At 33.5% G+C, this 27842-nt stretch overlaps 2 protein-coding genes across 4 annotated transcripts; one reads left to right on the top strand and one right to left on the bottom strand.

Annotated features, from left to right (window-relative positions):
* Positions 1-277: 277 nt before the first annotated feature.
* Positions 278-11188, bottom strand: LOC114169505 (immune-associated nucleotide-binding protein 9-like). 3 transcript variants are annotated; one of them, XM_028054678.2, is made up of 6 exons: positions 11147-11188; positions 10259-10508; positions 6151-6428; positions 4907-5071; positions 4689-4826; positions 278-709 (listed from the first exon to the last, which is right to left on the bottom strand). In XM_028054678.2, the coding sequence occupies exons 2-6, from the start codon at positions 10491-10493 to the stop codon at positions 509-511; spliced, it is 1017 nt and encodes a 338-aa protein (XP_027910479.1). In that variant the 5' UTR covers positions 10494-10508; positions 11147-11188; the 3' UTR covers positions 278-508. The 3 variants fall into 3 exon arrangements, with proteins under 3 accessions (XP_027910479.1, XP_027910481.1, XP_027910480.1); XM_028054680.2 differs by lacking the exon at positions 11147-11188 and adding an exon at positions 10884-11125; XM_028054679.2 differs by lacking the exon at positions 11147-11188 and adding an exon at positions 10628-11057.
* Positions 11189-15974: 4786 nt separating this feature from the next.
* On the top strand, positions 15975-27383 carry FANCM (DEAD/DEAH box RNA helicase family protein). Its single transcript, XM_028055970.2, has 23 exons — positions 15975-16108; positions 16195-16387; positions 16466-16609; positions 16719-16801; positions 16887-17001; positions 17137-17228; positions 17342-17396; positions 17479-17600; positions 17678-17791; positions 18659-18852; positions 19653-19783; positions 20696-20756; positions 20855-20925; positions 22451-22500; positions 22564-22729; positions 22873-23000; positions 23078-23413; positions 23523-23586; positions 24832-25179; positions 25267-25722; positions 25888-25939; positions 26126-26266; positions 26565-27383. The coding sequence occupies exons 1-23, from the start codon at positions 16070-16072 to the stop codon at positions 27109-27111; spliced, it is 3702 nt and encodes a 1233-aa protein (XP_027911771.2). The 5' UTR covers positions 15975-16069; the 3' UTR covers positions 27112-27383.
* Positions 27384-27842: the final 459 nt, after the last annotated feature.

Below are 27842 nucleotides of genomic sequence, written 5' to 3'. Positions count from 1 at the left end.
AGATACTCCCTGTTTCCTACAATTGATCCCAACAGAGTAAACTCTCTTGACTCTTAACATGGACTCGTAATCCGGTTTACTGCACTAAAGCAAATATAGCAAGAGACTACAACCGAAATCTCACTAAAAGAAGCACCAACTAGCAATCATAATAGCAAGTTTCCTAGTTTATAGTAATTAAGAAATTAATCAATCAAAAACATAAAACAAATATAGTAGATTTTAACAAAGAGTATAAGTACTTACACTTATTGAAGGGGTGACATGGCACTTAGAATTCGACAGAAAACACTGAATTTGCATTGAAATATTACTAAGTACGAAAACCAGATTAGAAAACTTCACCAATCCCATAATCTATGATTGTCAAACATGGAATAAAAGTAATTGCATATTTGCCATGGTACTTGTACAAAGTATTAACACCGCGAAAGAGCAACTGCTATTTGATGTCACCATCCTAGAGAAAAATAACAAATAAATTCTCTGAAGTTCCAATTAGGTACTGTCAAAGAATGGCACAACGACCTTCAGCTCGCTTGCGAAGTTCTTCGTGGGCCTTCTCAAGACGTTCTCTCAGTTTACGTATTTCTTCATCTGATCTCATTTGAGCTAACATTGCCTTCTCCTCAGCCTTAAGTCTTGCAGCTTGCTCTTCATCTAACTGTTGCTTAAGCTTCATAGTTGCCTCACTCAATTTTGATTCAACCTAAAAATTCATATAATTAATCCAAAACTAAAATATTAGAGATAACGCTCCACTTATTATGTCAATACTGTATTCAGTGCTTTGCCACGTGTACTCGTGGGAGTCAAGACCTTCTGCTAGAGTGTAAGCCCGTAACACTAAAGATTAAAATGCATTAGAATAATGGCACGGCCACATGCAAGCTGAAAATTATCTAGCCAAACGTATACTCTTCCCCATAAAACCTACCAACTGGTGGCCGGGGCTACGTTAAAATATCTGATAGTCTAGAGGAAAAGGAAACTTTTTAACCCTTTCAGTTAACTTGTCCTACGATCCCATCCAAATTCTCGTTGAAAAAGACTGATAAAGCTTTTAGTTTTGGATTATCTTTCACCACCTTATTGTCCAATCATACCTGTGTAACAGGACTTACCACACAAGCTTTCTAGCCCTCCCGTATTTGTTATATCTAATAAAGATCATTAATGATATCAGATTTACATTGTCATTTTCTTCATATGAAAGATAGCAACACCTTCCCGCTTCCACTTGAGTACAACTTGAAGATAAGCTGCCCATTCTTGTAAAATTTTTGCGTTCAAATACACCTTTCTTAGCACCTCTACCCGCCTACTCTAATAAGTACATGAATGAGGATAAATATAAAGAACAAAAACACATAATTCCAAGGAGGGTAACTAAAAGCATGTCAAGACAATATGTTCACGGTCACCAAAATAATTATTTAATTTTTTTGTTTTTATCGTGGACTTGTAAAAATTAGGAGTTATTTTTTTATAATTTTAGTGAAAATAATAATGGGTAAAATAGGATTTATCTAGGATATTCAAGCCCCCAATAGGAGCTAGTAGTGCAGCCAAAAGGAGGGAGTGCATTTAGAGCTCCAAGGGTGTAAAAGTGAAGGCAAGGAAAACAACTTGAAAGGAATAATCTGAAAGAAAGAAAATTCTTATTCAATTCATTCATTTGAAATAGTACATTAGCCTCTAAGTAATAATTACAAAGAGATCTTTAGAACTTTCTAACAGCTTGTAACAACTTCTAGTAGAACACTTAATATCCTATTAACAACACTCTCCCTCAAGCTAGTGAATAGATATCAATCATTCCCAACTTACATGTAAGATCATGAAATGGCTCGGTAGGAAGACCTTTCGTGAATAGATCTATTAATTGATGCTCAAATGGAACAAAAGAAGTAGTAATAAGACCACTATCTAGTTTCTCTTTAATAAAGTGTCAACCTATCTATGTGTTTGGTCCTATCAAGCTGAACTGGATTGTGAGCAATGCTAATAGCATGATGGTTAGCAAGTTGACATACTTCACATTTAAACAACTCAATAGACTCTTTAGAAAATAAGGAAGGGAACATAGACTTTAGAATAGAAAAAGAGGGATGTCCTAAACGACAATGGAGAAGCCAAATTTTAGAAGACTAAAAAATATAAAAGATTGGAGACAAGAGGTACTTGTTTGTTACTATCTTTAGTTCCTAAGTTATTAAAGCATTACAACTCTACTTGTTCCTTAACCGTTCCAATTGTGCTCCCTGTAGAAATATCCTAGAAAACACAATAAGTGAGAAAGAAGATTACATAACACTTTAGGTCATGGGTAAGTTTTTAATGGAAATAAGATTATAGAAAGTTTTGGGATGAGTCCGGTTCACAACCGTCGTGTGGTTACCGAGAAGAGAAATATATGATATTAAAAGAGATGAATAAGGGATCATATGGTATGTTGCACCAAAATCTAGAACCCAAGAATCCTTAGATAAAGTTTTAAAAACATTAAAAGAGGAGTTAGATTTCTTACCAATCATGATAGAGAGCAAGTACCAAAAGGTCACTTATTGATAGACTCCATGAGAGATTTTAGACATTCAATTTCAGCATGCAGTGCATGAATTTCTGAAGTTAGAAGACTAGCATTGCTTAGTGGAGCTACCATGCTTAAATAAATGATAGGGATTCTTTAGCCCCTTCTTAAATAAAACATAAAAGTTATACAAAAAGCTCTGGCAATGGCAAGGCAATGGTAGCAACAATTCCAGCAATGGCAATGGTGGAAGCTCTGGTAATGGCTCCGACAAAAGGTCCGATGTAGTGTGTCTAATGCAGATCACATAGTACATATTTATACTAATCAAATACATTAAATTCTTGCCTAATAATCAAGGATCAATGATCCTGATTTCCTATAATCTGTAATAGTTAATGATCAACAAATTTGTAATAGTTAATGACTAGTTAATGTTAAAATAAATAACCTTTAATAGGATTTATTGTTAGGTGTTGTGTGAAGGGTAACAACTTTCCTGAATGTGACCCATTATTTTACAATAAGTACATTGAGCTCTCTACCTATAGGATGCCCTCCTCTACTACTACCTATTTTTTTTCACAAGTAGAAATTATGGCAAATGAGATAGTTCCTGAAGACAAGTTGAGGAAATACAGGGAGACAATCCAGAACCGCAACAAGGAAACCTAGGGTTTCAAGAGAGAGAAACCTGGGGTTTCAAGTGAGAGAAATTGAGATTAACATTAGAAGACACCAAATGCTCTCAGAACAAAGAACAGAGGGCCGAAACGGGCTCAGAAAGCTGTAATGAATTTGATCGTGGGGTCCAGGAAGATTCTGACCATTGGAAGGCAGCTCATGAGACACATGCGCCTAGGGAAGCACTGCGTTTGGATGGCATGCGACGGTGCGTCAGTCGGAGTATGGATGCGCACTCACCAGGGTTGGGTCATGCTCCTAAAGGCTCACAAGATCGAGGGGTTGGAGGACAAAAATCGGCAGCAAACAGGAGCGGACAACTACATACAGCAGTGAACAACAGTGGATTACATGGACAGCACGCTCAATGACGAATAGACTATTCTTTCACCGAACAGAGACTAGACAAAGACCAACATATTTAGTTACATCTTGAACTCAAGTTCGACACTAGACACCATATCTCTTAATATCATCCAATTTCAACATTAATTACCACTCCTATTATTTACAAGTAAAAATCAATTTAAGCTTTCAATTTGAATTCCTCCACACACAGAGACACACACCATCCACTATTCTTGATATTTTAATAAAAGAGAGAGAGGAAGAAGGAGAAGCAGAAAGAGAGAGAGAGAGAGAGAGATAGAGAGGGAGAAGGAGAAAGACAGAGAAAGAGAATTAAGTATGAGGGATAGCAAACTCAATACCACCATATCAAGGCAGAAGTTTCACTGCTTTGAATCTTTTTGATTCTTTTGGCCACAAGTAGCATGCATTCTATACTATTCATGAACTCAAAATTATTAAGACATTTTCGGTTGTTTGCAGGCCAAGAAAAGCATGTATGAAGATTATTCAAGTGTAATGGACTCCCCATGAAATAGGATGGACCAAATGCAATATGGGTGGAGCCTGAGCATCATACTCTGATCACGGACATACATTAGCTAATGGTGGTATCTTTAGGAATTACAGTGTAGAAATTAAAATTATTTAAAAAAAGTTCACCCAACATAACTCTTTTTTTGCTTATATTTGAGTCGGGATGGAGTATCTATTCCTTCTGGAATGTACCCACTAAACTACTTATTAAGAGCTCACTTATCAATTTCATAAGGCTCGTTAATAATTAATATGCATGTACACAACAAAGAAAACTAAGATTATCACATATTACTTAATTTATGAAATTAAACAAGATTTATCCAATTTTAGATCCTATGCCAAAACACCAATAGTATTTTATCCGAATGAGTGCAACTATTCAGTGAGTTTAAATACCGAGTAAATGCTGATTTTAATCAACTAAATTGCTTATTAAGCACTACACTGCAATACATATGCAAAGCGCTATAAAAAATTAATTAAAATAAAAGAGTCACATTATTTAACTTAAAAAAATGTTAAATGACATCAAGTTAATTAAAATGGTTAATATAAGAAGACATGGATGTAAAGGGTACGGTACCATCTCAGTAATTCGCTTTAATTGATCATCATATGTTTGCTGCATTTGCTTTTCAAATTCCGATATTACATCTTCAGAATATTGTCCTTTTAAAGAATCAACCTTTCTTTGTTGCTTATGCAGCTGCATTGCTCCCTTCTGCAGTCAAATGAATGAAAAGATGAATTAACTGATATCATGTAATGCTTTCCAAGATTTGATGTTCACAAAGGCTTCACCTTCAGTTCTGTAAACAACTCATCTGTATAAGGTCGTCCACCATTTCGTGATAGAACAATGTTTACAAAATAGAGAAGTTTTTGAACTTGTCCAAAACGTTTCCCTTCATCCTTAGTCTTGTTATCAAAAAGTACAACACGATTCTCACACAGACCAAGAATTTCCTACAGTGCAGTTAAATTCAATATTTCAGTTGAACATCAACAAAACTAAGAATTTCCAATTTGAGATTCAGCAGATGGACTTTCCCATAATCCAAGATATATTCAACCAGGACAGAAGAGTATCATGCCACTAAAAGAAGCAGAAAATAACACTTTATTAGCTGGAATTTGTTGGCAATTACAAATTTTGATGAGTTTAACATCTAAATCAAGAGAGAGATTCAATAAATGCCAAATAAAACCACCAAAATTAGAGTCTCACAGACATTTTTTACAAGAGTTGACCCAACACAAAAACAAGCCAAGTGAAGCACTTTTAAGAATTCTGCTACTCGGCTATTTATATCTTTTCTTACAAGACATACCAATAAGAAAGTTCACAACATATACAATCGAATTCCACACAAGATATTTGCCAAGCATGATACAAGAGCAGATGACAGCCATTGCACCAATCTTTCTGCATGTAAAAGTTTTAATCTCCAAATGGCATCAGACGGGTGTTTAGTTTAGACCTGTTTATTTGTGATTTTCATAAGAAAAAAATGTTTTAATTAAAAAATATGTTAAACTTAGTTATAATTAGATAAGTTTTAGTCTATGAAAAATTAAAATCTTAAAATAAAACCAGTTTTATTACTTTTCTAATAAGTTTAGAAAGCAGCTTCTAGAAGGAAAAACTAGAAAAAGGCTATGGAATAAATGTATGCTTTTTAAAGCATATCCAAACCAAACATGAATAAAGATATGTGCACCAGGAAAATGAGTTAAAAAATACATTCTAAAGGTTTAGGTAATCACTTACTAAGGGGCATGAATAAATTGGATGTACCAGCCAAAAAATATAATTGTGTATACATTTTCAAAATTAACAATATATATTTAAAATTTCAGCAAAGACCAAATGAATTTATCAAAGTTTTGACTCGAAGGTAGAATGTGTTCAAAGATTTGTAAGCCCGTCATTCAATTGAAACAGACAACTAAACCACAGTAACTGGTACAACAAGGTTAAAAATCCAATGAATATAAGAAAAAAAAGTAGAGTTTAATCTGGATTGCAATGCTCAAAGAAAAACCTCTAAAGCCTTTGGACATCCGCGACCTAAATAATCCTCCATGCGCTCATTGTTTTCTTCCAATTCATCTCCTCCAGTGAAGACCACAATCATGTAATCAACAATTTTGCTTCCAAATAATGACTGCAAGCTCCGTAGAGCAGTTTCTTCTTCCTCAGTAAAGCGTGTTCTAACCGAGAACACCACAATGACAGCATGGATCCCATCCTTAGCTAAATCAATGCATTTGACAATTTCCTTTCCAACAAACTCAGATCCAGAAGACAAATCAAATAATCCTGTGAAACTCTGTACGTCAGATGAATGTAACAAAAGCTTCCAAGAAAGAAACAAAGGAAATAGATAAACAATCTGATGAGATTTCTATTTACTATTGAATAATTCACTATTTTATTGACAATAGAAGGGGAAAAAAAGAAGGATAAGAGTCATAGCCTACAAGTCTGAGAGAAATCTCTAGACTCCCACTAACGATGATATTCTCCACATCCGTAATAAGCTCTAAACTCTAAAACCAACTTTGCCCCTCCCACTAATTCTTGTTGGACCCCTGACCTAGGGAATTTGGGCAAACAAAAACACACTAAAAAGGGCTTAGGAGTGTGATTCTTATCAATACCAATTTCATTCTCAGTGGATGAATTCTCCATCTCAAAGGAAAACTGTTTTGATCCCCTAATAGAAAAATTCCTAACTCTCCGTAGCTTGTAGCATCTTGCATGTCCTCAAAGCAATAGGAAGGAGATTGTTCCTTGATTGCAGCAGTTGATTTGATTCCCACTTAGTAGACTCCCGCATCTGCCTTGTCCTTAAAGCAAAAGAAAGGAAATTGTTCCTTGATAGCAGCAATTGATTCCCACATAGCTTCCTCTCACTGGCAGAGATCTCCAAAGAATAAGCCACCCAACCAATGACCAACCACCATGTTCGACTTTTCATGTAGTTAGTACAGCTTCTGGAAACAAAGGATCACGGCCTTTTATAGCCATCTGAGGTGGTATAGAGGTGCTAATGAAGTCATTTGTTGGAACGCTTGAGCTTAGATATGTAGAACAGGGGATGGATGCATGTTGTCACTGAAAATAAGAGCTTCTAGATGACTTCACCAATGTGAGACAGCACCTAAAAGGAACCGTAGTACCTTGGTGACAACTTAGTATTGATTCAGCAAGCAACCAATCCCGTTCAGTAAAATTGACTTCACCAATGCAAGACGGCACCTAAAAGTTTGATGTAAACCCAATCACGTTCAGAAAAACTGGCTTGTTTCCTGTGTGCATTAGCATGCGATTTCCATATTTTATTGGGCTCCAATGGAAATGACACTTCAATTGTCACGAGACTTCAACCTAATCTACTATAGTTTCCCCTTTCAAATAAGGGATCACAAGTGGAGGAAGGTGACCACATATCACCCCAAAGGGGATTTTACCTGTGGCTGTGTGAAAGGATGTTATACCAAAACTCCTTAGACAATAAAATATACCACTCTTTGAGTTGCTCTGATGAGAAACAATGAAGGAATGTTACTAAAAAACTTTAGGATAATAGAAATTTCTCATCCCTAGAACAGTACCTTGAATTGAAGACAAAAACAACTTCCAAAATCTACCGAGGAATAAGAGACCACAATCACTACTATTGACTTGGGAACCCATGCAGCTGGACAACATATTTAGGAATAGACTAAGCCACTGACTTTTCTGGGAAAGGATGTTTAAGTGCAAGGAGATAAGTATACTTAAATAAGCAATCCCACCACAAAAATGACCTCACAACCATGTAACTTGGTAACCTGGTGATAAAATCCACGGAAATGTCTTCCTCAGTCCATTCTGGAATTGGAAGAGGTTGAAACAAACCAAGGGAAGACATAGCAGAAAGTTTACTTCTTTGACACACGAATAAATTCCATGATTCTCTTTGTCATGCCTAGTCAAAGAAGGTCCTTGTAATACTTTTTAGGTCTTAGTGAACACGAAACATCCACCTACTAAAGTGGAATGAAACTCAGAAAGATATGAATGAGGGTGTACTGCTTGGGCAATAGCAACTGACCCTTAAAAAAACCAAACCTTCCCTCAGCTCATAAGCTAGACTAGAACTCGGATCAACCTATTGCATTTCCTTTAATTGGTTCAAATCTGGATCAAGAATAATTCTTCCCTTAGTTTGGGAAAGTCCGGCCAATAAGGGCTCACAGAAAGGGCGTTTAGGTCGCCAACATTGTCCCTGCTAGAAAAAGCACCAGCTGCTTTATTCTCAGGCCTAGGCTTATAAATAACTTCAATTAGGTAACACATTGTTGGTCTTTTGATGAAGAAAATGGTTTAGGCTCCAGTGATCTGTGAATACCTTAATACTTCTTTGGGAGGAATAAAGTCTCCAAAGTTGAATTGCTAAGGACACCAGCTACCATTTCCAAAGCTGACTCTAAAGCCCCACGTATTAGTAAAACTCATTCCTAGAGCCCCAACGGACTACAAAGGCATAAAGTTGTGACTGGAAGCACTATAGACTAAGATTAGAATTTAGTACCCCTCCAAAAGTCCTTCAAATTTAAGGGGTTTTGAACAAGAAAGCTCTTTGGGGTCGTAGGATCTACAATTTCAGATTTGGCATACCATCTCACTCCCTTCCTCGCCCTCCTTCCCCTCCATGGCTATTAGAGATTCAATATTTGGCTCCTCTCCGTCCTAAACCAAGTGAAACAAGTGTTGGCATAGATGACTTGGGCTATGGTATTGCCCACATTTAAAACAAAGGCCCTTTCCCGTCAGTCCATTAATTCTCACTACAGGCGATTCATGATCTACCTTGAAACTGAAAATTAAGCGCTAGGGTTCGGTTGGGCTTATTATCATTAGAGCTCCTAGTTGAGCTCACTGAATTGTGAACTCCTTGGATAATTGGGGTAATGGCCAGACGTAAGGAATGTTAATTTCACCTCTGCTCTAGCATCCAAAAGACATTGTTCAAGCAAACTTTTGCTCAATCAGACATGCCATGAATATTAATCTATGCTGGTTTTGCATAGGCTACGACCACCAAGCATGTTTCTTCCAGACTTGAAAAAACCCATGTATTGCTCCTCAACCATTAGAAGAACTTGGGTCATTAGTACTTCAAATGATACCACATATTCATTGTAGGTGCCATCCTTCTAAAGAGGCTTCAATTGGGAGAATGGGTTACCAGATTGGTGATCACCGCAGCAACCCATGGGTGATCAGTTAAGCATCTCCCAACTCGGCTAATGATCAAAGTCACGCAACACCTTGAATCAGTGCCATATTATTCCTTCCATACAAACTTGTGCCAACTATCATTGCAATTGCAAGTCTAACAGAGCACCTAGAACAGTAAAGTAAGTCTCTATCTTTGCAAACCAACCCATAGGATTATCACTCAGCCCTTCTAGCTATTAGTCACAAATCTTTTGTGACTGAAGTGGTTGGTCCCAACCCTTTGTCTAAACCTGTGCCAATTGACCCAGTTGGCAATCTCGCGGACACTATTATCACTCAACCCTTCTTGCTATTAGTCACAAATTCTTCGTGATTAGAGTGGCTGGTCCCAACCCTTTGCCTAAACCTATGCCAATTGACCCAATTAACAATCTCATTGACACCAGTCATTAAAGTACTCAATTAAAATGTTTGTTCCTTTAGTGTGGCATCATTAGAAAGTACCAATTGATCTTGAACCTTCAGCAATGCCCCTTAGTTTTAAGACTCGTCGTAGTGTCCAATCGCGACATTATCATAGTGTGCATAGAAAATTTCAAAGAAAACAAAAATGATAGCAATTCCCAGATAACATTGAATAATCATTGTTTTATTGATAATAAAAGGGGAAAAAACAGGGAAGGATAAGAGTCGTACCCCAAGTACGAGAAAAAGCTCTAGACTTAACAACAATATTCCCTACACCCCTAATGGAATCTACACCAACTCGGCCGCCCCCCACCCTATTAATTCTTACCTACGGCTGTATTGGGCTATAACCTAGGGGATTTGGGCCCACGGGAGTATGCTAATAGGGAATTAGGAGTGTGATTCCTATCACAATCACACATGCTCCTGAAAATATGTTACCATGCCTTTACCTGGGGTGTCAATAACATTAACACGTTGTCCGTCTTCTAGTTCTGCTGTCTGCAATTCACATGTGGTGGAAACAGCATAAGAGCTTGCCTTTGACTTGAAGACCTTCCTTCCGAGAATGGTATTACCCGTTGCACTCTTGCCATTACCAGTTCGCCCAACTAAGACTACTGTCCGAACCTCATTAGATGAGGAAGAAGTGAGCTCCCAATCATCATCAATAGAACTTCCACCCATCGTTAAACGAGGCCACTGAAATAGAAATTAAAAAAAAAGCTTAGTCAAAACGAGTGGCGTAGAGTGGAGTAGAGATAACCAATTTTAAGGTATGTTGGAAAAGAGAAGGTATCTTTGCTTGATTGTGCCCTTACAAATATTAATGAAAGGGGTGAGACAATAGATTTTACAGTAATTTGCTCAGTACGTCCAAAAAATTAAAAATCACGTTTCTCTGATCTCCAAGTCCTTCAGTAATAAAAGTCGAACATAAATTGAAGAGAAATTTTAGTCCCGTAAATAATTTTTCTTCTTCACAATTCTAAATTTTTAAACCAAAGCCCTTCCTTCCTTTGATCAAACAGAAAAACAAGGGTTATAGTAATAAAGAACAAGCACGACACGACGGACCCTGGCACAAGTCTTAGAGTCTTGTTTAATATTTTGAAACAAAACATGAACCCTCTTAAAGGCATCAGTTGAAATTGGTTCAGCCTAGCAGAGCAACTGCAGGGATACCAACTAAGAAGATGTTTTCAGGTAATGTAAATGATGAAACACTGAAAGTTAGAACAGTTGAATTGAACTATAGAATCATGCTCCGCCAAGGAAAAAAAGAAAGATAAATAAATACAGTAATCGCGGTAACAGAATGTTGAGCTGCACTTTCTAACCTCTAGGAGAGCCTTTCTTCCAAACAAAGCAACCCCCAAGGAACAGACTAGGTACAACACAACACTGCCACAAACACGAAAAGAATTTTAACATGTATACTTATTTATATACAGATTTATCTTTTTGAAGTTTACATTTTATTTTTCCCATCTTTATTATTCAGTAACTACCTTTTTAAATTTAAATTATTACTTATAAGAAAGAAAGAAAATTAATTCAAATAATTATTTATAATATCATATAATAACAAACTTATACAAAATATTTATTTTTATAATTATTTTTAATAAAAAAATAATAGTTTAATAAATTTTTAATATAATAAAAAAATAAACGCAAATGTGTATTATGTATGAAATTTTATCAAAATATTACATTTGAAACTTGCTTAAAATTGAAAGTATAATGCATATGAAAAACATACATTTCTTTGATTTTATTCTATATATAAGATATTAAATCAGTTAAAATAAATTTAAAAATTTTTATTTAAGTAATTCAAGTTTTAAAAATAATAATTTAATTAAAAGATATTGTTAGAGATAACACTCTTATTAGAAATAAAACTGTTGAAATAATAGCTACCAAAATCATCAAAGTTTGATTTAACTGTATCTAAATTAATTTTAAAAATTATATTTATATTTATTAGTAGTTGTAATTGTCAGTAGTTTTATAACTTACAAAATTATTAAAATCAGTCTTAACTGTCTCTGAAATAATTTTAAAAAAATAATATTCAGTATTTCATTGTTGTAATCACCTATAAAATCATAATTTTTTTAAATAAAATAATTTGGAAACCTAAAAATGGAAAGACAGAAAAGGTGGTTCAACTATGAGAAGAGCTAATTGAAGAAGAGGTTAATTGGATATAAACATGAACATTTCAATTTAGACGTGGAATTAATTCATGGTTAAGAACCATATGGTTCACTATCATGTAATAATTTCTCCATGTGGACACATTCAAACTCGAGTAGTTTTTGTTGATTATTTTTAGGAGTTTGTTTTCCCTACCTTGATATTTTGAATACTTACAAAATAAACTGGACTAATTATTCTTGCAGGGTCTCAACAACTTTGGTGACGAAGTTTTGCAATCAATGGACCTGAAAAAAAAAAAAAAAAAAAAAAAAAAAAAAAAAAAACAGGTTTCTAGATTCTATTTTACAATTTTGTAGAACAAAAAATACTCAAAAAAATATTTTACTATTGTTGAATTTGTTAAATATTTTGGATCATCTAAGTTCAACAACTTTACAATAGTAAAAATCCTTAACTTCTACTTTTTCTAACAAGGATGATTTTGCTACTCTAATCAGCAATAAGTCTGCAGATAAAAGAAAATCATCTGCTAAGTCACCTCTCATCTCCCATAATTTCAGAGTATAATTAGTGAGGAAATTTGAAAGTACTAGAGTTGGAGTTGGTTCTTCACAAGCTTCAAAGAATGGTTCGACGACTTTTCTAAGAACCAACTAAGGTATTCGTATTCGTATTTAATGGCTCCTCATATATCAGCAATCTTCTTCCATGTAATTTAAGTTAGATGATATAACCGTAACTTAAAAAATAAAGTAAACCAAACCAAACGTACAAATAACTAATTAATTAGATAAATAATTTCAGCCTTTATGCTTGTCCCGTTAATTTTAATATGAATATGAATTACGAATTATATTTTCTCATGGATCGTTCATTGTCTATTAATTTGATAAGGGGTACTTATATAATTGATACTCATAATTCTTTATTTTATGTAAATATTTATATTAAATATTTGATTTGTATTCTCTCATCTTTATTTTTTTTTTATTCTCTATTATTAATTTTATTTTATAACATATCCAAAATAATTATTAAAATTTTTCCTAATTTTAAGTTTAAATATTTAAAATTTAAATAAACTAACATGTAATATACATATTAATATATGTAAAATAACAATATATATATATATATATATATATATAACTATTAATGGATATATTTCTGCATGTTAATTCTAGAATAAGATATTAGTACATATAATTATAAATAAATTGGTTCAAAAATAAAGCAAGTAAAGTGTTTAGGTCTCCAAAATTAAAAAAATTTAAAAAAAAATAGTACTAATATTTATTTATTAAATTAATTGTAAAATTATGTTTAAAAAAAATAAAACTCAAAATCAATTTTAGTCTAATATATCTCTAATATACCTTTATCTTTTTTGGTCTCCTTTTTAACTTTTAACTTTTTTTGAATGTTTAAAAATAATAATTTTTCTATATTATATAAATATATATATATATAATATATAAATTTTATAAATAAAAACTAATAGAAAAAAAAAAAAGTTGTGGATCAACTCGTCTGTCCATTCTAAGGTTGGACGAATTGTATTGTTTAACCCATTTTCAATAATAAATTAATTTACTTTGCGAACCAAGGACTAGACGAGGCAAAAGACCAAATTGATCCATTTTGTTATTTTAACTAGCATGAGACTCGTGCGTACAAGTCGTCTTTTTGGTTTTTAAATTTTTTTTTTAGAAAACAGATTTTAATGTTATTATCAATAAATCAATAATTTAAATTCAAAGTTTGTAAAGTTTTAATTGCCAATTTAAATATATTCAACAATAAAATTTATTTAACAATGATATAATAATATATTTACATATAATTAATTATTGCTATATATTATGTGTTATATGTTATAATAATATATTTACGTATAATTAATTATTGTTATATATCATGTGTTATATGTTATGTGTTTTTAAGTTATTTGGAATCATCAATTTGTGATGAGATAGATTGTTATTTTGTTTAGATTAAGAAATGACACTATCATGTTGATTAGAAGTTTAATAAGAAAACATTGTTTGTGATGCACGGGTCGTGTTTTTTTTCGTTTTATATTTTTTAATATTTAAAATAGATTTTATTGTTATATATATAAATTAGTGTTTTGAATAATTATTATTGTTATTGGTTTAATTGTATAAAGATTAATTTTATTGTTTAAATATATTATTAATTTATTTAACTATAACAATTTGTAATAATAATTTGTCGTTGTTAAAATAAAATGTAGATATATTATGTAATATGGTATTGTATAAATAAATCATGGGCTTTAAAAATATGAGCAGGAGAGAAAGGAGGGACCGTTCGCGAGTTCATTCCACAAAAGCACCACAAAATATAGAATTTTAGTCATGGCTAGAAGCCTCCTCGACGATTTTTTCATTTTGAAAAGAAAACTAAATCACGTCCTCTACAGTGTTGGCACCATTACAAATGCTACACTTAGCAAAAGTCCAATTGATTTGCAAAGGGCCTTGGATCCTTATCCATAAGCCTTATTTTCCTCAACATTATAGCACTTCAATCTGAAAAAAAAATCAAACCTTTCATAAAAAAAAAAAAAACAACAGAACACAAAGTAAAGAAAAAATAATTGAGTATGAAGAAAAAGAAAGAAGAAGGATCCACAAAGAAGAAAAGGAAGAAAAAAGGAAGAAGAACAGCAAAAACTAATATTCTTGATGAACCAAACGTTCTGTTATGCATGAAAAACAATAAACAAGAAGTTAAAAAGAATATAACTTCATATGAAGAAGAAGAAATAAAAAGGATCGACGAAGAAAGAAGACAGAAGAAGAAGAAAAACAAAAGAAAAAATATCCACAACTTCTGTAAACCTTCAACAACAACAATCACAACAAAATTAAACCTTTCATGAAAAAAGAAGAAGAAGGAGCACATAAGAATTAAAAAATAAATAAATAAATAAAACCATAAAAAACAACATAGAAATTTGAACATGGCTTTCAATAAAAGACTAACCCACTACTACAACATATTTAACAGAAAAAAGTTACAAAAACACAACCTTTCAATAGATCTCAACAACAACAAAGAGATCTCAACAACAAAAACCACAAATAGACGAAAAAAATTACAAAAGAAGACTACCAACAAAAACATCATCATCCTCACTCATTCTTGTTGTTCAAAAATACATTTTAAAAATGAAAACTTGAATATTTTCTTCAACCCACAGTAATAGATCTACCAAGTATAAAAAAATAAATAGAACAACACTATCAACAACAACAAAACATGTTCAAGATTTTGTTAAAAAATACCTTTTAAAAAAAAATCAACATTTTCTTCAAGACGAAAAACATTACAAAAATTAAATCTTTCACGAAGAACAATCAACACAAAATAAAAAAAAAAAATAGCAGAGTAAGAAGCAGAAAGAAAAAAAGATCCCCAAAGAAAAAAAATAAAATTAAGAAATAGAAGAAAAAATTACCTATAAAAATACCACTACAAGACAAAATATAATCTCTAAGATTAAACATGAAGGTGAAAAGTTATATTTTAATTGTTCACCATAATTATATTTTACAAATAACTAACGGTTGTTCTGATTTTAAATTTCAAAATGTTATTATAGACAATGTCTACAGTTCATATGTAATAATAGTGAAATTGTTTTTAGTAGCACTTCGTAAATGTTTTATACTATATATATGTATACGTTTTCTAATATATATATTATTAAGTTTTACTTTTATTAATTTAAATTATTTTATTATTGTATTTTTATTTTTAATAATAATTTTTTGAATGCAATTAATTTATCTCCTATAAATAATTATTTATACTCAAATTATAAAACAAAATATGTTATGATTAAATTACATAAATATGACTCTTTCTTTATAAATTTAATACTATTTTTTTATTTTAACGGTAATAATAAATAATTTTTATTTTTTTATTATCATATTAAACCTGGAAGCGTATTTTCAGTGAACATTTTGGCGCCATTCTGAATTTGTTTTCTTTTTGGCGTGGGTGTGCGAGTGAGTCACTACTAGCATGAAGGATCTTGAAAAAAAATTCTGAATTATCGAATGACATCCAATAATCCTTTGGATATCATGGACGACGAGGTATGAAAATGGAAAAGTAGCTTTCTTGCTATTTACAAACTCCAACCAAGTCTCATCGTTTCGACTGTTAATGCATGCAATTTTAGGAGTTTGATTGGGAAGCAGCTGCTAGAGAAATCGACGTTGTTTGCCAGATGGCGAGTGACGCACAGAGAAAGGGAGAGCAGCAATCGGCTCTCAAGAAGGAATCCCCAACACCGCAGTTCGAAGAAGATGACGAAAACCCTACCTTTGTCCACCACATCGATGCCGAGGCAGCCAAAACCTGGATATATCCGGGTACAGCTGTTGTTTCCCTACACTTTCGTTCACACTTGAAGAGTTTTAATCAATCACCTTTTGGAATTTGCATTGCAGTTAATGTTCCTCTCCGTGACTATCAATTTGATATTACCCAGTCCGCACTCTTCTCCAACACATTGGTGGCCTTGCCAACGGGACTTGGCAAAACACTCATTGCTGCAGTTGTCATGTATAACTACTTCAGATGGTTTCCTCAAGGTAATTTCTTGTGCTGCCTTATCTTATGTAACCACAAGTCTTACTCTTTCAACGCCACTGACCCACCCTTTTAACCGATAAAATCATCTTATGCTTCCTTTCACAACAGGCAAAATAGTCTTTGCCGCTCCTTCTCGGCCACTCGTCATGCAGCAGATCGAAGCTTGCCACAATATTGTTGGAATACCTCAAGTAACAACTTGTTTTCTTGTTTCTTGTTCACTTTTATCTTTTCTTTGATGAAAATCTTGAAGTATTGGGGAAAAATTAATTGCAGGAATGGACAGTTGATATGACTGGTCAGCTAAGTCCCCCCAAAAGGGCTCAATTTTGGAAAAAGAAGCGAGTATTCTTTGTCACTCCTCAAGTATTAGAAAAGGATATTCATTCTGGTGATTTTTAATGTCATTTAATTTCATAAATTATCTGAATATTGATTTTTTATGTGTCATATACAAATGCTTTGCATAGTCTGATATAGCTCTAGCTTTATTTTATTTTTTTGTGCATGACCTAATTTGTTTCAGGTACATGTTTGGTGAAGTACTTGGTATGTTTGGTCATTGATGAAGCTCATAGAGCAATGGGAAATTACGCTTATTGTGAAGCAGTTCGTGAGGTTTGATTCTTTCGAGGCTTTTATTTATTACTGGACTTTATTAATAGAGTATGTTTCGTCAATATTGCATATCATTCATTTATACCTTTTAGTTTTTTTTATCTGGTTTTTAGTTAATGGCTGTACCGGCACAGCTGAGAATATTAGCGTTAACTGCAACACCGGGATGTAAGTTTTTGAGTATCTTGTGTTCTTTTCAGTCTTTAACCCTTGAACAATATTGTGTTCTAATTCTAAGATTGATATTCAGCCAAGCAACAAACAGTTCAGGCTGTCATTGATAATCTGCATATCTCCAGACTTGATTATCGGAGCGAAACTGACCATGATGTTATGTCATATGTTCACAATAGGAAGATAGAATTGATACAGGTAGCCTATGCACGCCTATTTCAAATCTAAGTCATATTTTCTGTGTTTTATAGAGATCTTTGTTGCAATTTTACCAGGTTACGATGGGCCCAGAAGCTGTAGAAATAAATAATAAGTTTATGGAAGCAATACGCCCTATAGTAGCGAGGCTTACAAATATTGGTGTCATTCAGAACAGAGATTACCGCACTGTAAGGCTCTCTGCCTTTTTTTTTTTTTTCCATTTTTACCAGAGTCAGATAGCTCAACCTATTGTCAGCAAATAAATACATGACTTCTTGGTGATTTTTATTGAAATACGGGGAAATATATATTTGAGTAAGGATTACACTCTCCTTCCCCCTTCATTTTACTTTCATCATCTATTGAGGGATCATCTAAAGTTGGCTATTATGTTCATCAATTTTCAAAGTTGTATAATATAATATGTAACTATAAATATAATCATTTAATTGTTGTAACCTGAACATTGAACTAGAGGAAATAATTCTTGAGATACATACAGTAGTAAGTAGAGTAACAATAATTTGTGATCTGTTTTGTTCATTAGATGCATTCAATTTGTCACACATTGTGAAATTAAAGAAACTGCGTTGTGATATATATTCTATATTTTGAATAGTGGCATATCCGTAACGTTGGGTTTGAACATATTTCAAATTATGTAATTGCTACAGATTCAAAAACATGATGTTTCAAAGACCTCGGGAAATAAGTGGTGGTTAATAAAATCATATTCACTTTAACTCAAGCCTGGTACTTTATATTTATTAAAACTATATAAATGTTTTGGTAGTGGCAGGTAGACCTTTCTTCCCCCATTCTGTTAATAGTTTCGCCTATAAGATTATTGGGTCTTCTTTTAGTATATGTTTTGTATGAAGAGCATTTTGAAACATGATTAATTTTGGTAGTTTTCTTAACTATTGTTTGTAAGATTCATTAACTTTTAGTTGTTAGCTGTCTTACCTTTTGGTCTGGCTTATGATTAGCCAAACTTACTTCAGGTGGATGATATAGCAAATCATTGACTATTTTTTCTTTTGAATGTTTGGCAGTTGAGCCCTTGTCAATTACTTGAAATTAGGGAAAATTTTCGTCAAAGGCTTAGGCAAGATCTTTCTCGTGTCAACTATGAAGATGTTGAAGGATATTTTGGAGTTCTCATCACTCTTTATTACATCCATAAGTTACTTTCAAGCCATGGAATAAGGCCAGCATACGAGATGCTTGAGAGAAAATTGAAGCAAGGGTATACTTCCTAAGTACATTATAAGCTAAGTTAGTAAACAAATTGAGAGGATATGTTTAGATTTCTGTTCACATTATTATATGTATGATTTTTTGACCCTTCAGGCTAAATAAGAACTTAATTAAAGATTAAGATTAGTACACACTAGTGGTAAATGTCAGATGCATTAAAAGGATGAATATCTAAACTCCCAAAATATCTTTAAAAATGCAGAGGATAGAACATATGGGGGCATATTGGGAGTGTTGATTTGATCGTCAAACATGCATTGCTGTTTCCTCTCTTGTCATATGGTCTACTTGTTATGAATTTAACACAACCGAACCAAACACTACAAAGACAAAAGATGTTAGTCAGTCGCCTTTGCCAATAGATGTGTCATAAAAGCGATGACTTAGTTGATTAATTTCTAGATGCAATAGAGATGTCTACATAATGCATTTTCTGTGGTAAATTCTTCATATTTAAATCACTTATTTGTAATATTTCTATTCTATGCATGCATTATTGAACTAGATTTGGGAAATAGATCACTGGTAACTGATATTTATTTGTCTTGAGTTGAATAGAAGGCCAATGTTCTATTACATTTAAAGTCATTTAGCTTTACGCTCTTAGTTGATATAGCTGAGAGCAGAATATCTAAGAAACTACTCTAACCATGTTATGCTTGTCTTTTGATATCTAATTTATGTAAGGGCTTTGTAGGAATATTTATTATGTTATTGCTGACATTTATGAATTACATATTTATATATATTTAAAGTTCAGAAAAATGATTCTATAAGGATTACTTTCAGATATTTTGCAAAATTTATGAGTAAAAGTGAAGTTATTCTGAAAGCAAGGCAACTAATGCAGCAAAGTTTGTCTCATGGAGCATCCAGTCCAAAATTGTCCAAAATGCTAGAAGTATTGCTGGAACATTTCAGTAAGTATTATTCTGTTTGTCAAAAGGTGTTGGTATTTGCTACTACCTTCTTGAGGTAAATGACATTGCTATTAGTTCTCACAGCATATTATACCCAATAAAACCGAGCTGTGACTAAAGATAACTGTGCCACCAGCTATTAAGAAGTAGGGAATTTGATGTAAATTTATAGCGCTATTCTTTTTATACTTTTGAATGCTTTAAATTCCAATGAAGAGTCTAGTTATGGGTTTTAAAATGATGTTCGTTATGCTTCTTTTAGATTGACCTACGGGTGTTTAGAGGAGCTTCTGGTGAAGAAAATACAGAATACAGACCCTTGGAATAATATTTACTTGTGTATGGTGTTGTATAATGATATGATAATGTGATTATAAAATTTAAAGCACTCACATCTACATGCTATAATCCTAATGAAATAAAGAAACAAATCATCAAATTTATAAAACTAATTTTAAGAGAAAACCTTTAATATACTCTAAAATATTCAAAATTAAAATATTGATATTGTAAGATATTCCAACAGTGTATTTAGGATGCTATCTATCCTTTATGATTTGGGTGGTTATATTAATCCATGGCCTCAAGGCTGAGTATCTTTTTGGAGGTTAGAAGATATGTTTCCTTGCCTTTTGGATTTCTTTTTTTCCTTTTCTAAAATAGCTATTCTGTTATAAAACTGAATTTGATTTTGAATTCTTTACTGTTTCAAGACAGTCTTAGACATTTTGGTATAAAATTTCAGTCAAATGCTTCTGGTTGAATCTCGGTTTGATTTTTTGGTTTTCTAATAAATTTCTATTACACTCTTTAATGGATGCATTGTGCATAGAATGAATTCACTTGGATGTGGTTAATAAACTATCACTATACTGATAAGCTGATGGTTTATGTCTTTGGATGTGGTTGCAGAAACCAACGATCCACAAAGCTCCAGGGTAATTATCTTCTCCAATTACAGAGAAAGTGTCAGGTAAAGTTAATTATAATTTTTTAACATCATATTCTACGCAGTTATTGGAAACTTTTAGCCAAATTAAAATATATATTGTGTCAATTCAATGCCTTCAGGGATATAATGAATGCACTTAAAGATATTAGGGAATTAGTTAGAGCTACCGAGTTTATTGGTCAAAGTTCAGGTACTTTTTTATTACACTGCTTTAGAATTGTGACTGTGTGCTGAATGTAACATTTGTCTGTTATTCCCAAAAACATGTGTTATTTGGTGGAATTGATATATGTTGTGCTTGACTATGATTAATCACCTGCAACAGCAAGAAAGTAGAAGGGTGGGTGAAGAAAAACAACAGAACAAAGAGAGAAGGGAATAGAAGAGAGAGACAAAATCTTTTATTCATGCCCTTTTTGTAAAAGGAGATTTGTATATATCAGTGCTCCCTATTTGCTACCCATTTTATTCTTACACTTACCCTTCTAAGTAACATAATCTCCCATCCAAATGGGCATTTTGTTCTTTTTATTTCTCATAACCTTGTTTGTTATGGTACTGTTGTTCCTATTCTTCATGGATTGAATCCATGCCTTCTTGGGTGTCCTCATCTTGAATCATATCATCCCTTTCCGATGGACAAATACCTTGTCCACAAGGTGTAAATAGGGATAATCTTGTAAAAAGTCATTCAAAAGCTCCTTGGTAGAGTCTTTATGAAAGAGGCGTTGCCATTGAACCAAAACATACTCTGTAGGTACTCCCGCTGTTCACTAAGATAGTAATGGTTGACCTGCTAATGACGCTTTGAATCCGTAGTATTTGTGGAGCGGTTTGAGCCGTTTAGGTATGTATGCTAATGTGTGCGTCGTGTGGTTGGAATGTATTGTGTGGGTCAGGATCTAACCCAATAAATAATTCTTACCATTAAGCTTCAAAGTAGTGATGATGGGTGTTCTAGAAATTGAAAAAATTGGGCTTGCAGAGGCCATTTATACAAATAAGAGGGTAGTTTTCAAGAAGAGAAGTAACTGTTGGAGCTGCTACCCTGAAAGGGTAAAAGATCAAGGTGAGACTTGAGAAGTTGTCCGAAGTCCCCGCAAAAGTTAGAGGCCAGCAGTGGCTGTTGGGGATAGATGATGGCTGCTGGTGGTGAACAGCAGTGGACATGACACTGGAGTGACAGAGCGGAATCAAATCCACTGTGATACCAACTTGAATATTTGATTAAGAGAAGAATGCTTGAGTGAGAATTTCACATAACAGCAGTAATGCATACATACTTACATATGTATAGATGGATAGATAGATAGAAAGAGGTTGCAGAAAAGAGGACAAGAGAAGATTGGGACGATAGGTTCAGACAGGAGAACCTACTCTTATATAAGCTTTTCTGAGTATATCAAAAGACAATTTCTTTCTTTTATCCGACAGTAGATTTCACTAAACAACTAGCCTCTTTTTGATGTAGGTATTATTTATTTCTGGACTCAAATAATTCTTAAATCTTCATCATTGTTAAGCATCGTTGTCTGCATTTATTTCTTCTGGGCATACATTTATAGGAAATGTTTTATCCTCCAATTTGTATATTTTCTTCTTTTTTCTTTCCTTCTTTTCTTTTGCTCTTTTTCAGCATTCATCATTATTTTGTTTGTAAAGGAAAATCAATTATGTTGTTTATAAAAGAAAGTCTTCATTTTAATGATCTATAGGGAAAGCAATGAAAGGTCAGTCCCAAAAGGTTCAACAGGCTGTGCTGACGGTATGTATTCTCTTTAGTATAATATTCACTCTCCTTCCATGCACTTACATGGTTGATCAACAGAAATTTCGGTCTGGCACCTATAATGTCATTGTTGCCACATCAATTGGTGAAGAAGGTCTTGACATCATGGAAGTTGATCTTGTCATATCTTTTGATGCTAATATTTCACCACTTAGAATGATTCAGCGAATGGGGAGAACCGGAAGAAAGCATGATGGACGAGTTGATATCCTTTGATTTTCACTTTATTTGTTTCTTGGCAATTGTTACTTCTGAGAAAGAAATGAATGAACATTATTGGCATTTCCTATTACAAGTTTTCTAAAATGCTACAAGTATTTGTTTCATTGGTTCCTTAACAATCGTTACTAGTTTTTGCTTGTGAAGGGACTGAGTTGAAGGGCTACTTGCGAAAACAGGCAAAGAGCAAAACTATAAATAAACACATGCGCAATGGGGGCCTAAATAGTTTTTCCTTTCATCCTAGTCCAAGGATGGTCAGAAACTATTAGATAACTTTTTTTCTTTTTTATTTGTGCTTTTTATTCTTATCAATTGCTAAATATTTTTGTAGATTCCTCACGTCTTCAAACCGGAAGTTCAATATGTTGAACTGTCCATTGAGAAATTTATTCCCCGTCAAAAGAATGTGAAGGATGACGAGCTCCACATTTCTCCATCGAAGGACAAACTCACTGTGGCTGAAATTGATTTACTTGAAACGTATTTTCACCCTACTGGGGAAAACAATTGTAGAATCTCTCTTATTGCCTTTCCCCACTTTCAGACCTTTCCTTCTAGAGTGCATAAAGTTAAGCATTCATCTGGAACATTAATGTTTATAGACATGATGCAGCGTATGCAAGGACTAGCATCATTTCCAAAAGATGACAAAACTTCTTCACTTCAGGTTCTACTTCCTCTCTTAGATCAGTACCACCCTGTATGAAATATGATCATAGTCATACTGTGAATGTTATTTCCTTTTTGGTTAAATTATGTCTGTTTGAGTTGTTCAGGAAGATCTCTGCTTGGGACATAGGAAGCCTGTCGCCCCTATCAAACTTGATAAAGCTAATATGGGTAATATCATCTGTTCAGTTTTCTCTTCCTAGTTTCTAATGCCAAACAATAGGCATTGATATTGTCAACATTGCATATGAAAAGAGTTATATTTTTCTTTTTACCTTTTACTTTCAAAATTATTTACTTTTTGGTGGGTATTACATGAAAGGATTAATCTGAAAGAAAGAAGATTTTTACTCAATCAATTGATTTGAAACAATACATCAATCTCTACATAAAGAGACTCTAACGCTAAAGTAATAATTACAAAGAGATCTTTAGAATCTTCTAATAGCTTCAAGTAGTACATCTTTTATCTTTCTAACAACATTTCACCTCAAGCCGGTGAAGGGATATATCATTCCCAACTTGCTTGTTAGATCATGAAATTGTTCGGTGGAAAGATCTTTTGTGAACAAATATGCTAATTGGGCTCATATGGGACATAAGAAGTTGTGATAAGACGACCACTATCCAGTTTTTCTTTAATAAAGTGTTGATCTATCTTTGTGTGTATGCTAATCTGGATTGTAGGCAATGATGATGCTAAATGGGAGTTGCCACATGTTATTTACACTGTCACGATGTCACCATATAAACGGTGACAACATTAATTTAACAAAAGAAATCATGTCGACTCTTTTTAACAAAAATGAGGACTACATTAGGACGAAAAAAATGGAGGGACAGATTGAATAACTTTAACAAAAATTGAGACCAAAAAGACTATCAAACCAATAAATAATGACTGCTTAGTCCCCCTCCTAAATAAAATAGAACAATAAGATAGAAAGCTCTGGCACTAGCAGTATGGACAAACTCCGGTGATGGTGACGACTCCAGCGGACGAGGGGTACAACTTTGACAACACAGCAGTGGAAACAACAATGACATAGTCACAAGTTTGGTGCACTTTAGACAACCACATGAATCAAAGGAAAGGGATTCACTTTAGGCAACTCTAGAAAGAATCATACCCAAGACAGTAAAGAAGAAATGTGAAAGAGGGACTTTCAAGAACCTAACTCTGATACCAACTTGAAATGATTAATCTGAAGGGAAGAATATTTTTATTTAATTGATTGATTTGAAACAATACATTGATTTCTATAGAGAGAGAACTTTAACCCTAAAGTAGTAATTACAAAGAGATATCTAAAATCTTTTAACAGCTTCAAATAGTACACTTAATATCCTACAAACAACAATATTCATAATAAAAGTCTTTCTGAACACATTTTCAACTTTATTTGTCTTCTTTAGACAGTGAATCATGCTTTACGCATGCATTGAGAACGAGTGTAGACTCTGTTAATTGTCTGGACCTGGATTCGTGTCATTTGGGCATTCAAAGCAAAGACTTCGTTGATCTAACTTGGCAAGAAGAAACATGTGAGGGTGATGAGGCAATTCACGAGACTCCAATGTATAAGAGAAGTGTGTCAAATGAAACATATAATGCTGGTCAAATGGCAAATCTTATGGAGATTGAGACTTCTTCGTTGGTTGCAGATGCATGCATTAATGACATGAAAGATGAAGAACTTAGTCCACGTTTAACGAATTTCATTAAAAGTGGTGTAGTTCCCGAGTCTCCCATTGATGAAAGAGGTGGGTAACTTAAAGGTGATAAAAGGACGGTTTACAATAGTTTAGTTTAATTAACTATTTTGTTCTGAAATAAGTTGAATTCTTCAGGGAACTCAGGATTACATTCTGTCATATGCGACTATATTTTACCTGTCAGTGTCCACAAAGAACAGAATGTTAGTTCTTTAAGCTCAGGGGAAACTAAAATGGTCGACAATGAAAAGGGCACCGATAAGAATGTCTGTACTTCCTCTTTCAATGAAACTCAAAGCCCGTTGCTTGACTTGAAGAATTGTACAATTAGAAGAGGACGAGTCTTTCTTTCCCAAACTGAGGAAGGCCGTGTACATAACTCTGACCTAAGCCTCAGTGAAGAAGGGCTTCCAGCAGATTGTGGTGAAATGTCTGAAAGCGTTAAACCTTCACGTAAATTTAAAAGGCTGCGAAAAGCTGAAGATACTGAAAGCAATAGGAATCAGAAAAATATTAAATTTTTTGATTCAACAGTGAACTTTCTCAAGTCATCTCATGCCTCCAATCCCGCACAATATAAGCATGGACGAGGTGATTTTAGTTTGTTTAGTGCATTCTTTGCTCCTTTATTTATTGAAAGTATTTTAGATCATATCTTGTTTCTTTGAAACGAAATTGGAAATATAACAAAATTCTTTTCTAAAAGGATGTATTTTAGAAAACTTAGCGCTGTGCTGTTTCATTTCTACTTTTTAGGTAAAAGGAAATCAACATACAATGTGAGAGACTTCATTGAGGAGGAAGCTGAGTAAGCTTTTGCTGAAGATTCACTTAACTCTGCATTCTCATCCTGTTTTAGCGTTTTTTACACAATATTCAGTATCATACTTAGCATATATTTTATTGCTGATTCAAAAAATATAATGACTTATAAGCTGTATATGAAGACATTTTATGAAAATATCCAGTCTCACGAGCAGTTCAATATGGTCAGGGTATCTTCAGATGCCTATGTATCTAATGATGAAGATGGCGAGGATGATAATTCATTTGACAGTTTCATAGATGACAGGACCAACCCTACGGCAGTCAGTCAGCCTGAAGCTAGTAGAATGGACATGATGGCAATTTACAGGTATTTTATCTTCCTTTCATTGCGCTTCCTTATTCGTAAGTTTCTTTCTGAATTCATGATTAAAGGAATTAGGTAGCAAATGAAGTGCTACATTCATCCTTCAGAAAAGAAAAGTTCGTAACATACAAGGCTTCATTCCTCTCATTACATATTTATCTAACCGTGAGAACATCAGCTTTGTTAGAATCTTTCACAATTATTTGAATTTACAAATATCACATTGAATTAATTCTGAACTATGCAGTGCTGTTATTATCTTGATGTTAAAGCTATATAGCTGAACTTAGCTCTTATGTAGGCGTTCTTTGCTCAGTCAAGCACCGCGGAATGGAGCGCTTGATTTTTCTGCCACCTTCACTCCCGACCGTGTGACTATGGCAGCCAGTACCAGTGAAAGTGGGGATTCTTCAGGGAAGTCATTCAATCATTTCCATACAGAGGCAACCAAAGAGTCAGCAAATCGGACTTCGGAATCCATTAGCATCGACCAGACAACCTCAGAAGCAGTGTTTTCAAGTTGTTGTCCTATGGGAAATGGGACAGAGATAAAAAGTCACAAACGAAGATTGTCGTTTTACCACTCTGAACACTTCCCGAGTATGAACCTTGAACAAGAATTTGCTCTTGAATCAAAGAAAGAAGTGGGGGATGTCGATGCAACTACAAATGTATTGTGTGATGATCAGTTTTATAATGATCTCGATCTTGACGAGTTGGAGGCGAAAGCAACTTTGCTTCTAAAACGGAAATTAGATTTGTCCATTCAGAAGCAAGATAAGGTCTCTCAATCTCACTTACCCAACCTTGATATTTTTGGGTCTCCTTCATTTGACCTGGGGATATGAAAAGCATCACATAACTCATGCAGCATGAATCTTACATTTTGGAAATTAATTAATCAATGTGGTGTAAGCCAAATACAATAAATCTTTTAGGCTACATATTTATACAGTGGTATTTTATTGTATAGCTAAACTAGGTAGTTAAACTTTGTTTGGAAGAGAATACGGTTATAGCTTCGTCTAAAACACCTTGATTGAAAGGGTATATCAATGCCTCTTGTATATTCGTCTGAACCCGATTGTTATTAACCAGCTCGTCATGACAATTTGACAAAGTCCTGATCGGTGTCAGTAATTGTTCAGGGCAGTTTTTGGTATGAACGTCAGTTTTATAAAAAAAAAAAAGACAATTACATTCACAAAAATAATAAAAATTGGACTTCACATTCACTTTAATCAACTGAAAGATTTACAGCGAACCTATAAGGATGTAAATGTACATAATTTATTAATATTTCATCTAGACATAGAAAAATGGGATGATTTTAGACTCACAAAATTCAAGTAATTAATCTCAAGTGCATAGATTACTTGTTCAAACCTGATATACTCTAAAGTAACCAAGCGAATTATATATTAAAACGACACCATTTTTCTTTTTCATGAAAAAGACAACTGTTCAGCCACCCTTTTATGAATGGCGTTAACCAACACAATGCACCAACTTTATCAACGAGTTTTTAGGGCTTTCTGCAGTCACAACATACTTTTAACCATTTGTCAGCACCTTGATT

Source organism: Vigna unguiculata, chromosome 11 (assembly GCF_037176805.1).
Source record: "Vigna unguiculata cultivar grain cowpea cultivar isolate G323 ecotype 2 chromosome 11, ASM3717680v1, whole genome shotgun sequence".
NCBI lineage: Eukaryota > Viridiplantae > Streptophyta > Magnoliopsida > Fabales > Fabaceae > Vigna > Vigna unguiculata.
Note: the sequence above shows the minus strand (reverse complement) of the source record. Positions and strands in the feature narration are given on the sequence as shown.